General features: G+C 45.9%; 1 protein-coding gene across 4 annotated transcripts in view; it reads right to left on the bottom strand.

Annotated features, from left to right (window-relative positions):
• ESYT2 (extended synaptotagmin 2) overlaps positions 1-13,756 on the bottom strand; it is an 82,290-nt gene extending 68,534 nt beyond the window's left edge. For 2 of the 4 annotated variants that reach the window (XM_060633530.3, XM_060633528.3), the window contains exon 1: positions 13,328-13,754. In XM_060633530.3, the coding sequence (XP_060489513.3) occupies positions 13,328-13,639 (312 nt within the window). In that variant the 5' untranslated portion in view covers positions 13,640-13,754. Of the gene's footprint in view, positions 1-13,327 lie in introns of all 4 variants that reach the window. The other 2 variants (XM_060633527.3, XM_060633525.3) reach the window with 2 other exon arrangements.
• Between the last annotated feature and the right edge of the window lie 688 nt (positions 13,757-14,444).

A 14,444-nucleotide genomic window follows, 5' to 3' on the forward strand; every position in this document is an offset into this window, starting at 1 on the left:
AAAACCGGGACTGAGGGTGACTGAAGAGGGACTCAGTCAACACTGCGTGTCTTCGGGGCTAAGCCTGAAAGCGGATGAGAGCAGACTAGAGGAGAGCGGTCCGCAACTTGCCCCCGGGCTAACTCAGAACCTTGTTAGATTAAGCTGATCTGTTCCCACACTGCCCTAACTTAGAGGGTAGGGGGAACCCTCTCTGGAGGACAGGAACAGCATTCAGAGCTGGGATATACTGTACACATTTACAACCGGTTCCGAGATTGCCAACTTTGGGATGTAAATATTTCCAAACGGCCAATTTCAGGCTAAGAAAACTCACTAAATGTGGAGTTGGGAAGTTAGTTATCGTGGAAATGCAAACCAACCCACAATGAGACACTTCACACCTACCAGGACGGCTATAATCAAAAAGACAAAAAGTAGCAAGTGTTTGTGGGGCGCCTAGCTGGCTCAGTCAGCGGAGTATGTGAATCTTATCTTGGGAGTCTTGAGTTCGAGCCCCATGTTGGGCATGGAGATTACTTAAAAGAAAAAAATATTTTGTTAGGGCCCACGGGTGATGGTTAAAAGCTGAATAAAGATTAAAAACAAAAACACAAGTGTTGGCAGGTATGTAAGAGGAACTGGAACTTTTCCGCCCTGTTGGTGACAACGTAAAATTTTCCCATTATTGTAGAACCGTTCGGCAGTTCCTCAAAAACACGAGCCCTGGGGCGCCTGGGTGGCGCAGTCGGTTAAGCGTCCGACTTCAGCCAGGTCACGATCTCATGGTCCGTGAGTTCGAGCCCCGCGTCAGGCTCTGGGCTGATGGCTCAGAGCCTGGAGCCTGTTTCCGATTCTGTGTCTCCCTCTCTCTCTGTCCCTCCCCCGTTCATGCTCTGTCTCTCTCTGTCCCAAAAATAAATAAACGTTGAAAAAAAAAAAAAAAAAAAAAAAAAAAAAAAAACACGAGCCCAGCAACTGCACTTCTAGGTACACCCCCTCCCCCTGCAAACTGAAAACAGGTATTCAAATAAAAATTTGCACACAAATGTTCACAGTGCCATTCACAATAGCCAAGAGACAGAAAAAACCCCAACGTTCATCAATGGATAGGATGATAAACGAACAGATAAACTGTGGTAGGTCCATATAACGGACTATTATTCCCCATAGAAAGAAATGACACACTGCAGGGTAGAATCTTTAAAATATTATGCTAAGTGAAATAAGCCAGACACAAAAAGTCACATATTGTAGGGTTCCATTTTTAGGAAATATTCAGAACAGGGAAATCAGAGACAGAAGCAGTGGCTGCATAGGTGGGGGGACAGTGACGTAAATGTTTTGGGATCAGACTGAAGTGATAGGTACACAACACTGTGAAGGAACTAAATGACACCGAATTATACATTTTTTAAAAGTTAATTTTGTTATTTGAATTTTATTGCAATCAAAATAAAGATAGGAATTATCAAGCCAGGAAAAACAAGGAGGAACCTTAGATACATATTGCTAAAGTGAAAGAGGCCAATCTAAAAAGGCCACATATGATATAATCCCAACCATGTGGCATTCTGGAGAAAGCAAAGCAACAATAAAAAGATCAGTAACCACCTGGGGGTTTGGGAGAGGGAGGGAAAAACAGAGGGATTTTTAAGGTACAGGAGTTTTTTGGGCAGTGACTCCTAATGTAAAGTATGGATTTTAGGTAAATGAATCAACAGTTTCAGTAACTGTAACAAATATGCCACACTAATATCCTGGCTCCCAAGTATCCGGACATAGGTAGTGTTGTCAGCTCAGTAATGTCGCCCCCCGCAAAGATATATATGATGCAATCCCTAGAACCTGTGAATGTTGCCTTATGTGGCAAAAAAAGGACTTCCAGACGTGACAAATCAGGGATCCTAAATCGGGGAGAGTATCCTAGATAATCCAGGTGGGCCCTAACGCAATCATAGCATCCTTCCAGAAGGCACTGTGATGATGGAAACAGCTGCTGGCTTTGAAGGCAGAGAGGGGGCCAGGAGCTCAGGAATGCAGCCCTAGAAGCTGGGAGCACAGCCCTGCTGACCCTTCGTCTCAGCCCATAGGGACTTGTGGCTTCCAGGCTTGTGGAAGATAAATTTGTGTTGTTTTAAACCACCAAGTCTGCAGTTATTTGTTATCGTGATCCCAGTGCAGGCGGCAAGCAGAGATGGGCTGTAACCCTTTCCCTCCTGCTCCGTTCACTATGAAATTACTATGTATAGGTGATTCCTTTTAAACTACTTCATATGCATAGCAAGATTCACTCCTTTATTTCCCCCAATGTGAAACAGCAAGCTGACTCAAGCTATTACATAAAATCAACACTTTGTATTAAGTACTGGATAGATTTCACGATCTTTATACATATGAAAAAATAACTAGAAATTATATTGTCATTTACGGTTTGGATTACATTTGGGCTTTTCCTTTTAAAAACCCAGTACTCAGGGGTACCTGAGTGGCTCAGTCGGTTAAGCGTCCAACTTCGGCTCAGGTAATGATCTCGGCAGTTTGTGGGTTCAAGCCCCACATGTGGCTCCGTGCTGACAGCTCAGAGCCTGGAGCCTGCTTGAGATTCTGTGTCTCACTCTCTGCCCCTTGCCGGCTAGCACTCTGTCTCTCTCAAAAAATAAATAAACATTAAAAAATAATAACAAAGAAAAATAAAGACCCAGTACTCAGGTAGTTACTTAGAAATTGTTAACAGATCTTGTGTACTCACTGCTGGGCATTTAAATATTTATAGCACAAATGAAATACATTAACAAACTCAGTAGGCAGTTCACTTCAAATATTTACAATGGCAACATGGGCATTATATAACAATTTACAAGCTGAGTGTAGAAAGTCCTAAGAAGACAAGCAATTGGTAGTTCACTGTTCCAAAAATTCACTAGATTTACCAAGTAAACTGTATAGAAATGCATTCTGCAAGACACTATAGTGGAATATAAAAAGCCTTGTCTTCCAAGTCCTATGCTACACACAAGTACACCACAAAACAGATTTAATTAAATGCTTTAACAAATACGTAAGTAAAGTTCAGGAAGAAAACAGAAGATAAGAGTATTACTCTGATCAATAATTTTAGCAATTTGATGCTGGTATCTCAGAATATGAGCAGCATAAATGAAAACCAGTATACCACATACTCCAGTGCAGTATTTATGGGATGAAGCAAGTTGGACATTCTCTTGTCACATCACTGGATTTATCTTGTACAGTTCTACCTTACTTTGGGAAACCTAAAACATCACCCCCGAGACGCAAACAGAAGGAAACAACGCCACAGATAACACAGGTTAAATTAAACTATTAACTTAGTTTAGTTAATAAACTAAATTAATAATTCTGGGTCACTCCTGACCCAGAATAGGAGTGCATTTTCGAATCCCCACTTTGGTCACTAACCAGCACGGTTTCACCAGAGGAAGGAAAGGAGTGCTAGAATGAACAAAGATTCCAAGATGACACTTCAGAATGGAACTATAGTATACGCTGCATCAGGGCAGCTGCGGAAGGAGGGAAAATTAACCTTGTCCTCAGGATAGTATTTAAGGAAGCAGCAGCAAGGATGAGGGTTAATAACATAGGTTCCTGGGCTATCATTTTAGGGATATACAGAAGACAGAAATTATAAGTAGCACTTCTGTCTGTGAATAGTAACAAAGCATTAAGGTAGATAAACTCCTAGCAACAAAACCAACAAACCGCAGTGAAACAGAAACAAAGAGAAACTCCAGGTCCCCTCTGCCCTCTTCTAGCTGACGTGGGGGAGAAGGTGGTAAGGTGGGTAAGTGGCCCGGCAGCAGGAAACTGGCAGCAACACCAGGGCTTCTAAAAGGGAGCATCAATCACTCAGATCACTAACTCAAGAGCAAAGGCACCGCTGGCCGCCACTGCCCTGCCAGGGCCAGCATGGCCCTCGGTCTTTCCTCATTCCAGCCTCATAACCACATCATGAGTTTTTGTTTCATGGCTCATTTCAATGTGTATCTAATGATGAGGAAACTAAGGTTCTAAAAGGTGTGACTGACTTCCCCAAGTGCACAGAGTCGGGAGGGGACTGGACTCAGATGGGAACCCAGAGCTACCAGGTCCAGAGCCTGCTTCTCCAGTGTGCACCTAAGCCACAATGCCATCACAAGGGAGACCGGTGCCATAAGGGCAGCCCGTGCATCTGTCACTGGCACACACCAGTCAGTGACCGAGGGCTGCCAGACTAACACTGGTCACATGGCTAATGACACAAAGTCAGTGACAATCCAGCAAGTCTCAGCAATCTCCAAGGAGCCATCATGACACTGTACTACGTGAAACCACTAATCCAGTTTAAAATATTCCTCCTGTTAACAAACTTTACTATCCCAACACAGCACGGAGAAAGAAAAGCTAGTTAAGCTGAGACTCCCCCCATGTCCGGAGAATGCTTTTTTTCTGAAGGTTATTCACATAAGAGGGGATCTGGATGAATCAACTGTGCATTTGAACATCAACATCATTCAAAAATAAACACTGCCCTCCAAAGTCAGACTTTTGTCTATAAAATTATCATGCTACTCTCATGAGTTCAAAAACAGTTCATATTCTGGAACATATCTGGTAAATAGCTCAAGCAAATAATGTTTCAGAACCTGAAAAGAGCAGAATATTAAATACATCTCAAATTCTAGTTTTATTTTCTCAGCATGTAATATCTAACAATCTTGAATCCAGAATTTATCAAATACCATCTAAATAAAACACAGCATCCCCATAAAATAGGTAATATTGCAATAACCAAAGACGTATTTCGAATAATGACACGATGTCCACAATGTAATGCTCAATGAAGGAGGATACGACACATACATGTACATCCATATACATCAGAGATTCAGAAAATCATCAAGAAGTTAGTAACGGTCCTCACTAGTTCGCAGGATGCAGGTGACTTTTTCCTCCTTACTCTTCTCCAAAGCTTGAAATGTTCTACAGTGAGGATGCCTTCTTCTATTAGAAAGATTATATGTTTATGAGAAACAGAGAAAAACATAATTGTGTATTCACTAAAAATGGGTAAGAGAGGCACCTGGGTGGCTCAGTCGGCTGAGCGTCCAAGTCTTGATTTCTGCTCAGGTCATGATCTCACAATCCGTGGGTTCGAGCTCCACGTCAGGCTCTGTGCTGAGTGTGCAGCCTGCTTGGGATTCTCTCTTTCCCTCTCTCTGCCCCTCCTCTGCTTACATTCTCTCCGTATCTCCCCCAAAATAAATAAACTTAAAAAAAAAAATAGGTGAGAGGAACTTCACTTAGTGATTGAGCAAACAAAAAGAACTTTGGGTTCAACTACAATGACAGTTTTGCAAATAATAAAAAGGAAAACACAGTGTGAACTGTCGGGTTAGTATTTCCACACTTGCCATTTGCGTGGCTGTCACCAATTCCCACATGTAGTCACTAGGACGGCACTGCTCCCGACACACACAGTGCACTCAACATGTGTGCTGTTACTTTGCTCAGACACTCTGGTCTGTGCTGCACTGTGGGTTGCAGAGGTGTCCGCCCTGAGTGGTCGAAAAACTGCCTTCTGCAAAGCAGGCAAAGACGGCAGAACATAGAGTTGGAAGTACAAGCATAGCTAGATCAACAAGCCCTAAATAAAGTTTTAGTCCTCACCAATCAAATCTTTGATTTTATTCAAGACTCTAGATGTTACCTTAGTAAATGTACACAATGTTCTAAATGGCGTAATTTTTTTAAAAAATGAACATAACACCCCACCAACAGAAAGACCTGAGAAAGGTCTGCCTTTCCTTTTTCCATACAAACTTAAGAGTCAAGAACACTTAAATCCTAAACCACATTTTCCTGAACAAATGATTTTTAGTATGGCTCATCACAAAGAGAAAAATTTGTAATAACAATCCCACTCAAGGTTGTAATTTTCCATCAACTACTATTATGGGTGATTTGGAATTATGAATGATATTTTTAATGTTTTTTTCCTGGATTAAGGAAACGAGTACCTATTACTTTCACTTAAAAAAAAAAAAAAAACTACAAATGCATACTATGACTAAAACTAGGACCACATATACACCTGTATTCTTACCAATGGGTATATTCTTGAGTTTCTAAGGCCTGTCTTACTCACGTTCGTTTCTAGCACCTTAGCAGGAGCCCTGGAACATAAATGTTGGTTGAAGTTAATAAATGAATCCATACAGGCTCGTTTCTAATCCCCAGGCATAAATCAAGCTACTTCCTTAAAATGTAATCTCTAGGAAAAATTCACAAAAATAAATGGGTTTCCTTAACAAAATAGGACTTTTTTAATGCAAGAAAAATAAATGAAAAAGGTCAGTGACAGGGAGAAACAGCACAAGAAAACTCACAAAGAAAACAGGTTTAATGGAAAAGCGATGGCACACAAAAGAAACCACTGATACTGTTTATGTAAGAACTGTGCCCCACCCAACTCCAAAAGAACACAAGGTGACTCATTACTTAAGCACAATAAGACCGTTAGAGAGAATGGTCTATTCAAGGAAGGTGGGCTGCACTTCCAGCTCCCTCCAGGTAAAGTGCTCAACAACCCAAGAATAATCTTGGCTTGTTTTTCTGGCAGCTGAAGCAAGAAGAGAATTCCACTCCACTGCACAAGAGCTTCCATTTTCTGATTTCACAAGCTTAATTCTGAATACATCACTATCTCCCCTTCCTCCAATGCCAAAACACTCTGAGTCTCAAGAGCAGTATTTATGTCTATGCCTAGCACAGGCTCCCTGTGAATTGGGAAATCTGCCCTGAGAACGGGGGGGGGGGGGGGGGGGGGCCGGCTGGAGCACATCTACTCCTCACCCCTGAACCCATAGCAACCGATGAGCCTCTACTGCCTTCCATCACCTTCCCATACAGCTCCCTCCAGATGGGACAGTCCAGGTGGGCTCTGATGTTCCCACCACAGGATATGCCTGATTTCCCACTTGGGCACTGTTACCTTGCTATTCCCACAGAATATAATGCCATGCCCTTCTACTCTTAAATGTCCATAAATATGTCTATACGCATGTCTATATGCACCACTAAGCGTGGCACTGGGGCCATCACATCCTGCCTCCTATCTACCCAAAAGATAGCACACACATATTTCTGCATATAATAGGTCCTCAGATCTCTAAAAAAAATTTTTTTTAACTTTATTGATTTATTTTTGAGATAGAGACAGAGTGCGAGCGTGGAAGGGGCAGAGAGAGAGAGGGAGACAGAACCCGAAGCAGGCTTCAGGCTCTGAGCTGTCAGCATGGCCCGATGCGGGGCTCCAACTCATGAACTGTGAGATCATGACCTGAGTCAAAGTCAGATACCCAACCGACTGAGCCACCCCGGTGCCCCCAGATCTTTAAATGGATAAAAGGAAATTCACCTGAGGCAGCACTGTGTCATGGATCTAAAAAAGGTAACGATTGGGGCGCCCGGGTGGCGCCGTCGGCTGAGCGTCCGACTTCGGCCAGGTCACGATCTCGCGGTCCGTGAGTTCGAGCCCCGCGTCGGGCTCTGGGCTGATGGCTCGGAGCCTGGAGCCTGCTTCAGATTCTGTGTCTCCCTCTCTGTCTGCCCCTCCCATGCTCATGCTCTGTCTCTCTCTGTCTCTCAAAAATAAATAAACGTTGGGGCGCCCGGGTGGCGCCGTCGGCTGAGCGTCCGACTTCAGCCAGGTCACGATCTCGCGGTCCGTGAGTTCGAGCCCCGCGTCGGGCTCTGGGCTGATGGCTCGGAGCCTGGAGCCTGTTTCCGATTCTGTGTCTCCCTCTCTCTCTGCCCCTCCCCCGTCCATGCTCTGTCTCTCTCTGTCCCAAAAATAAATAAAAAACGTTGGAAAAAAAAAAAATTTAAAAAAGGTAATGATTTAGCAAAATGTAATAAAACGCAAAAGACCACAAAAAAATACATTCTAAAATCATGCTATGATAAAATGAATCTAATATACAACAAACCATTCTGTACCCTAAAAGTCTTAAACATACATAAGTATGTATCAATACCTTGAATCAAAGGAGTTTAGAATAACTAACAGAAAACCACACATTTAAGCTATTTATATCTTTGAAAGATGACTTCTATGTCATTCAATCAGAATTTATTTAGACATTCTGGTACCAACGTTTACAGTAACATTAGGGTCAAGGTAAGAACATTTACCTCCCTAGTTATCATTCTTAAGCCTACACTGTTCATCAAATATTCTCTAAAAATGCCTCCAAATTTAAGTTGGAACAATAATTTTTACAGCTGCAACAGTTTTACACTATATTGCACACCTGAAACTGATGTAACACTGTGTTAACTAGAGTGGAATTAAAAAAACTGAATAAAATGTAAAAAAGAGTCACAACACAGTTTTTAGTCGGAATTCCACAAGCAAGGACATATGTATGGCTTACTCTGTATTGTAACTAATTTTCTTTTTCACTTATTTTTAAAAGTTTATTTTTTTGAAAGAGTATGTGAACAGGGGAGCGTGGCAGAGGGAGAGAGAGAACCCCACAGGCTCTATACCGCCAGCAGTGTGAAAAATCTAAATTATTTAGATAAATAGAGGCTTGAACCCACAAACTGTGAGATCATGACCTGAGCTGAAGTCAGACACCCCTATTTTTTTTACTTTAGAGAGAGACAGTGTGTGTACAAGAGAGAGCAGGGGAGGGACAAAGGGAGAACCTTAAGCAGACTCCACACTCCGCACACAGCCTGACTAGGGGATCCCACAACCTTGGGATCATGACATGAGCAGAAATCAAGAGTCAGATGCTTAACAGACTGAGCCACCCAGGTGCCCCTGATACTCTTTAACTTCACTACTGAGATATAATGCACACACCACGCTGGTATAGGAAACAAAGGCAAATGAAAAATTAAATTTCCTTACTGACTACAGCCCATTGACAAGTCCTTGAAACAGCTAGAGTGACATTCCTCTAGGAATTCAATGATGACACTTCGCTAAGGGCAAAAGGTTATCTTAGCGGACTCCCCAGGATCCTGTAAGTCTACTTAACATAGAAAAATTCCTTTGGAAACCTCTTTTATCACCACCTTCCCCACCCCCCAAGATACATGTTGGCAATCAGCCTCCAAGCTCATATGGCCCACTGATGTACATCTGAAGGGTTTCAAGACTGAGTTTTTACTAACAGTAATAAATGACCTTTTCCTAACAGCAGCTAGCCCCTCAAGGTCCTGAAAACCTGGTTTCCAAAATACCTCAGAGACTATCCCTAACCCCCTCCCAACCTGATGGTATATACTTAGTCACTCTCCATAACCCCAGTGTAGCTCTTTCTGCCCACAGGTCCTGTCCCTGTGTTTTTAAAAAACAAAAACAATCCCCCCCCCCCCCAAAAAAAACCCCATCTTTTGCACCAAAGACATTTCAAGAATTCTTTCTTGGCCGTCAGCTCCAGACACCTTTCCCCACCACTCTAAAACCGCATCAATACCATTTGCTCATTTAAAGTATACAATTCGGGGGTGCCTAGGTGGTTCAGGTCGTGATCTCACAGTTGTGGGTTAGAGCCCCAAATTGGGCTCGCTGCTGTCACTGTGGAGCAGATTAGGATCCTCTGTCCTCCTCTCTCGCTTGCACTCTCTCAAAAATAGAAATATTCAAAGTGTACAATTCAATGGTTTTTAGCATATTCACAATGTCTGTGATATTATTCAAAGTTAAATGTTGTGACCAATGTAGAGATCATGAAAATCTCTAGAAAAAGACAGGTTCACTAGGCCTAACAAGAACACTATAGTTTTTCAAAACTGGTTCTTTGCAGGAGATCTGTATTTTATAAATATACTTAACACAATGTTAATATACTCCGTATATTTCTAATTCCTATATTTATTCCTAGTTCAGTCCTAGCTCTATATTCTCCCATCTCACAATGTAAAGTGAAACTAATATTAATCTAAAACAGAAGTATTATTAAAACCAGAGCATACAAGTTGATGAATGCATATACCTTAAATTTAAGTCCATTTTTTAGTTTAAACTAAAAAGATATTATTGCTTTATGTGTGCCACACTCGGGGCATTCTGTTCCCACTCGATGAAGCATTTAGTCCACATACTCAGAGCAAAGCAGTGTGCACAGTCCTCCTCTGTGAACAGCAGTGCCAGTACAAATTAAAAAACCCAAAGCAGCATCGCATCCCCATCACAGCCGTCAGGAGGGCTCTAACATCTTTTCAAAGCACATAATCACTCTAGGATCTAAGTGCTAAAGTTGCAACCACAGTTTAAAATAGCTCAACTGTTGTTCCTGAATTAGCTACATGGACTATACGGTTACAAATCTTCACCAAATTTTATTAAAGTCAAGGATTAACACTGAGAATAAAAACAAATACTTGCAGTTCCTTCACATGAGACCAAAGTGTCTTCTTTTCTCTTGTTCATTTGATCCTTGGCCTGTATGTATTCAGCTCTGGCTAGAGATCAACTCTGGACTTCCCAGAACTATGGGAAGCTGACACGACAGCTCTCCCCCGAAAAAGCCTAACAAGGAAGCCCAGTGCTTTAAATCTCAAGTACCAAAGTATGAGGGTAATAAAAGACCAAGTGTCAAAAGAGGTAAGTAGTACTGTATATGATAGATTTGGGTCTCTCTTTTTTTTTTTAATGCTTATTTACTTTACACACACACACACAATGAGAGTGGGCCAGGGGCAGAGAGGGGGGGACACACAGAATCCGAAGAAGGCTCCAGGCTCTGCACTGACATCAGTCTGCCCAATGTGGGGCTTGAACTCAGGAACTGTGAGATCATGACCTGAGCAGAAGTTGGACGCTGAGATGACTGAGCCCCCCAGGCTTTCTATTTGCAGCCATACAATCAGCATGTACTGGCAGCTTACTGTAAAAGCAGGAAAAGGGGCAGACTTCACCCTACCAAGTTCTAATACTTCAAATAAATAAAAATAGCAGTGGAAACCTGTCTTTATTCAACTCTATAAAATCTCTTCAAGAATATTCTTTACCTGTGGTCTCATTTTATAGGACCCAACTAACACAGGGTAGACACACACCACCATGACAAAAGGCCAGTCTTTGATCCATCAACTCAAACTTTTCCCTTTTTATGGGAAAAAAGAGTGAATAATAATAACATGGCTTATATAAAAAGCTATAGGACCAAAGTCTTACAGGATTATCACATGTTAATTGAGAGCCATTTTTCATATCCTTAATTACAAACGGTATATATATTTTTTCTTTTTTACTCAAAGTAGTCCTATCTCATTTTCCATATCCAGTATAAATTGTTACTTTACAGATAAAAATGGTCGGTGAATGTATCCACAAGTGAGGTTAGGAAGTGAGTACCACATTAGTTCATGTTTTCCTAGGATTCCACCAGGCTATGGATCATAGTTGTCAATGACACACCATGAAAACACGTCCAGACAAATCCTATTCAAAGCAAGATACCGCTCCAAAGTTCAGAAGCCCAAGAACCAGAGTATGTGCAGTAAAAGTATTACTAATATAGATATCATGACTTTCCTTAGACAAAGTTTCTTGTTGATCTGCTCCCTAGCTGTAGCAGAAAAGCAGGCACACTTCCGGACAGTGTGATTCACTGGTTTTATTATGACAATAACGGAGGGGTATTACAATTTATTGTATTAAAATATCTCTCTCAAACCCCAGACTCCTAATGCTTTTCTTGGCTATGATCACCGTGAAATTTTACGTTAATCCAGAAATTTTCTAAGCAGCACAGGCATGTTTAAGTGGGGGGGCGGGAGGTGAACAAATACAAATTTGGAATAAACAAGTGAAAAGCTACGGAGAAAACGTAAATTCTAGGAGATGAACATCGTGCTTCATCAGTTGGAGTCACAAAGGAAAAACCCAAGAAAAGAATCTCTGGCTAATCACCCTTCTATTCTGTTTAAAAAAAAAAAAAAAAGGAATTTGTCCTGTCCTTCAACATGGTATTTTTTTCATTTGCTCCGTGAAACTAGTGTGCATTTCACAAGGATTTTTACAGGCAAATTTGGTATGAGCCACTCCTGTTCATTTCAGCCCGGATGACGCCGCCTTTCGGTACCGTCTCTACTCTGTTTTTTAGCTCCTTTGCGACCTCCTCTAGCTTGCTGTAACACCGACACAGATGCCACTTACAAGCCCTGCATTTCCAAAGTGCTTTCCAGGCCCGGTCACTGACTTCTCTGCCACACCTCCCTCGCCCTTCCCGCTCGCTTCTAGCTAAACGCAGTGATTCTGCTTCTCCAACAGACGCTCGGACCACACAGTCACCGAGTATTGACAGATCGTTCAATCCCAAAGGTCCCCGACTAGGAGGTTCTCTGTTTGTCATCCCAAGGCAGCGTCCGTCGGGCTCCGCGCGGCCTGGGTCACACACTGCATGCCTGACTCCCCACGTGTCTTACGACTGGAAACAGCGCTCATTCTCCAAGCCCTTTCCTCCTCTGAAGGAAAGTGGCCCGTCTGAATTTCACCGGCGGGCCATACTCACGCCCAGTTTACACCGAGCCTCATGCGAACGTCATTTAAAAACAAGCACCGTTTCCTGCCGTCAGGACTGTGACAGCAACTCGCGGGTAACACAGAACCAGGGCGTGACGAGAAGAGGACACCCACTGCACTAGTTCCCTTGCCGCAGAAATAAATTATGCGGACAACTGCCGGACGTAAAAATAAAATAATCCATATCACGACTCTTGCTCTTAGCACTAAAGTTCCCCACCCCCCCTCCCAAATTCACTTCGGAATCCAGTTCACCCTACGCGAGTCTGACGTTACTCGAGAAAAAACGAAACACACTCTCAGTTATCTTAACAACAGCAGATCTTCCGGAGGGCCTTCCGGCTCCCCTGTGCCAGGAACGATCAAGAAATGACACTCTCCCCGGAGCAGGAAAAACCAACTTCTCCAGGAGCACGGGAGAGCCGCCGGGCTCCAGGCCGCGGCGCCGCCGCCCAGAGCGCACATTCCAGAGCTCGCCGAGGTTAGGGCTCGGCTCCCGCGGCGCAGCCACCTCAGGAAAGCACGCCACGCACTTCACCCGTGCAGCTCCGCGCGGGACAGGGGGGCGCGGACCGGGACGTGGGGCTGGGAGGGACGCGGCCGGGCGGGTGCGGCGACAGTGGCGAGGACGCCTGACAGGTACCGGGGGGCGGGGAGCCGGGCGGCGGTCGGGCTCGGAGCCCGCGGAAACCGACGGCGGGGCGGACCGGTGGCCCCGGGCGGTGCGGAGCCGGGGTCCCGGCGGGCACCCGACCCCGGCCCGGGCGGGGAGCCGGCACTCACCCAGGCCGGCAGGTCGCAGGCGCGCACCCCCAGGCGCACGGCGCGCTCCTCGTCCTCCAGCAGCGCCAGCGCGCGGCACAGGCGGGTCGCCTTGAGGCCGCGGCTCCTCCGGCACCACACGAGCAGCCCGAGCGCCAGCAGCACCCAGCTGAAGCTCAGGCCCAGGTAGCCCAGCGCGTACACCGGCAGCAGCAGCGCGAAGCTGCGCGCCAGCTGCGCCAGGAGCCCCGCTACGTCCACGCTCAGCGCCGCGCCCGGGGACTCGGCCCGGGCAGCGCCCGCCTCGGGGCCGCGGTCCCCGGCGCCGCTCATCGCGCAGCGCTCGCGTCCCTACCCCGCCGCGGCGCCTCAGCCCGCGCACCAGCGCCCCTCTGAGGGGGCCGCGCCGCCGCTACCGCCCGCCCGCGCTTCCGCCCGCGGGCGGCGTACGACGCAAGCACGCAAGTTGGGCGGGGAGGCGGCCGGCCGCGGCCCGGGGTCACCACGCGGGGTGGGCGGGGGCTGATGGGTGACGCCATCATGCGGGCAAGACCTGAGGCTGGAGTGGGCGGGGCCAACGTGAACGTCACCGCGCGAGTTGGGCGCCACCGCGGCGGCCGGGCGAGGCCCTGGACCCGAGCCACAGACTCACTGTGGGTGGGCGGGGCCGGGCTGCTACCTCATCGCGGGGGCGGGCGGGCGCCGTAGGAGGCGGGAGTGGGTGGGGCCGGCACGGAAAACACACTGGGCGTGCGGGGCGCCGCCGAGACGGCGGGGCGCGTCGTCACGTGGGTGGGTGGGGTGCCGCTGTGGCGGCAGGGCGCGGTCCTGCATCTAGGGCACGTACCTACGCTGCGTGAGCGGGACCCACCTGCTTCCGCTTCCGCAAGGGCGGGTAGGTGCGTGAGCGCGCGGGGAGGCTGTGGCCCGGCCGGGCGCGCAGTGGCCGCGTGACCTTGGGGGGCATTCTCTGGAAGGCTTTTGTGGGACGAGAAGTGCACGTTCCAGCGTGTGTCTTACACTTGCCCACTTTCCGGAAGTTCCTGTTGAATACACTTGTAAGATGTTAAAAAAAGCCAAGCGCACTTCTGATCGTTGCCGTTCTGGTCGTGCCGGTAACGCCACAGCGTGAAGATGC

The sequence above is a fragment of the Panthera onca genome, chromosome A2 (genome assembly GCF_046562875.1).
Source record: "Panthera onca isolate mPanOnc1 chromosome A2, mPanOnc1 haplotype 2, whole genome shotgun sequence".
In the NCBI taxonomy this organism is placed as follows: domain Eukaryota; kingdom Metazoa; phylum Chordata; class Mammalia; order Carnivora; family Felidae; genus Panthera; species Panthera onca.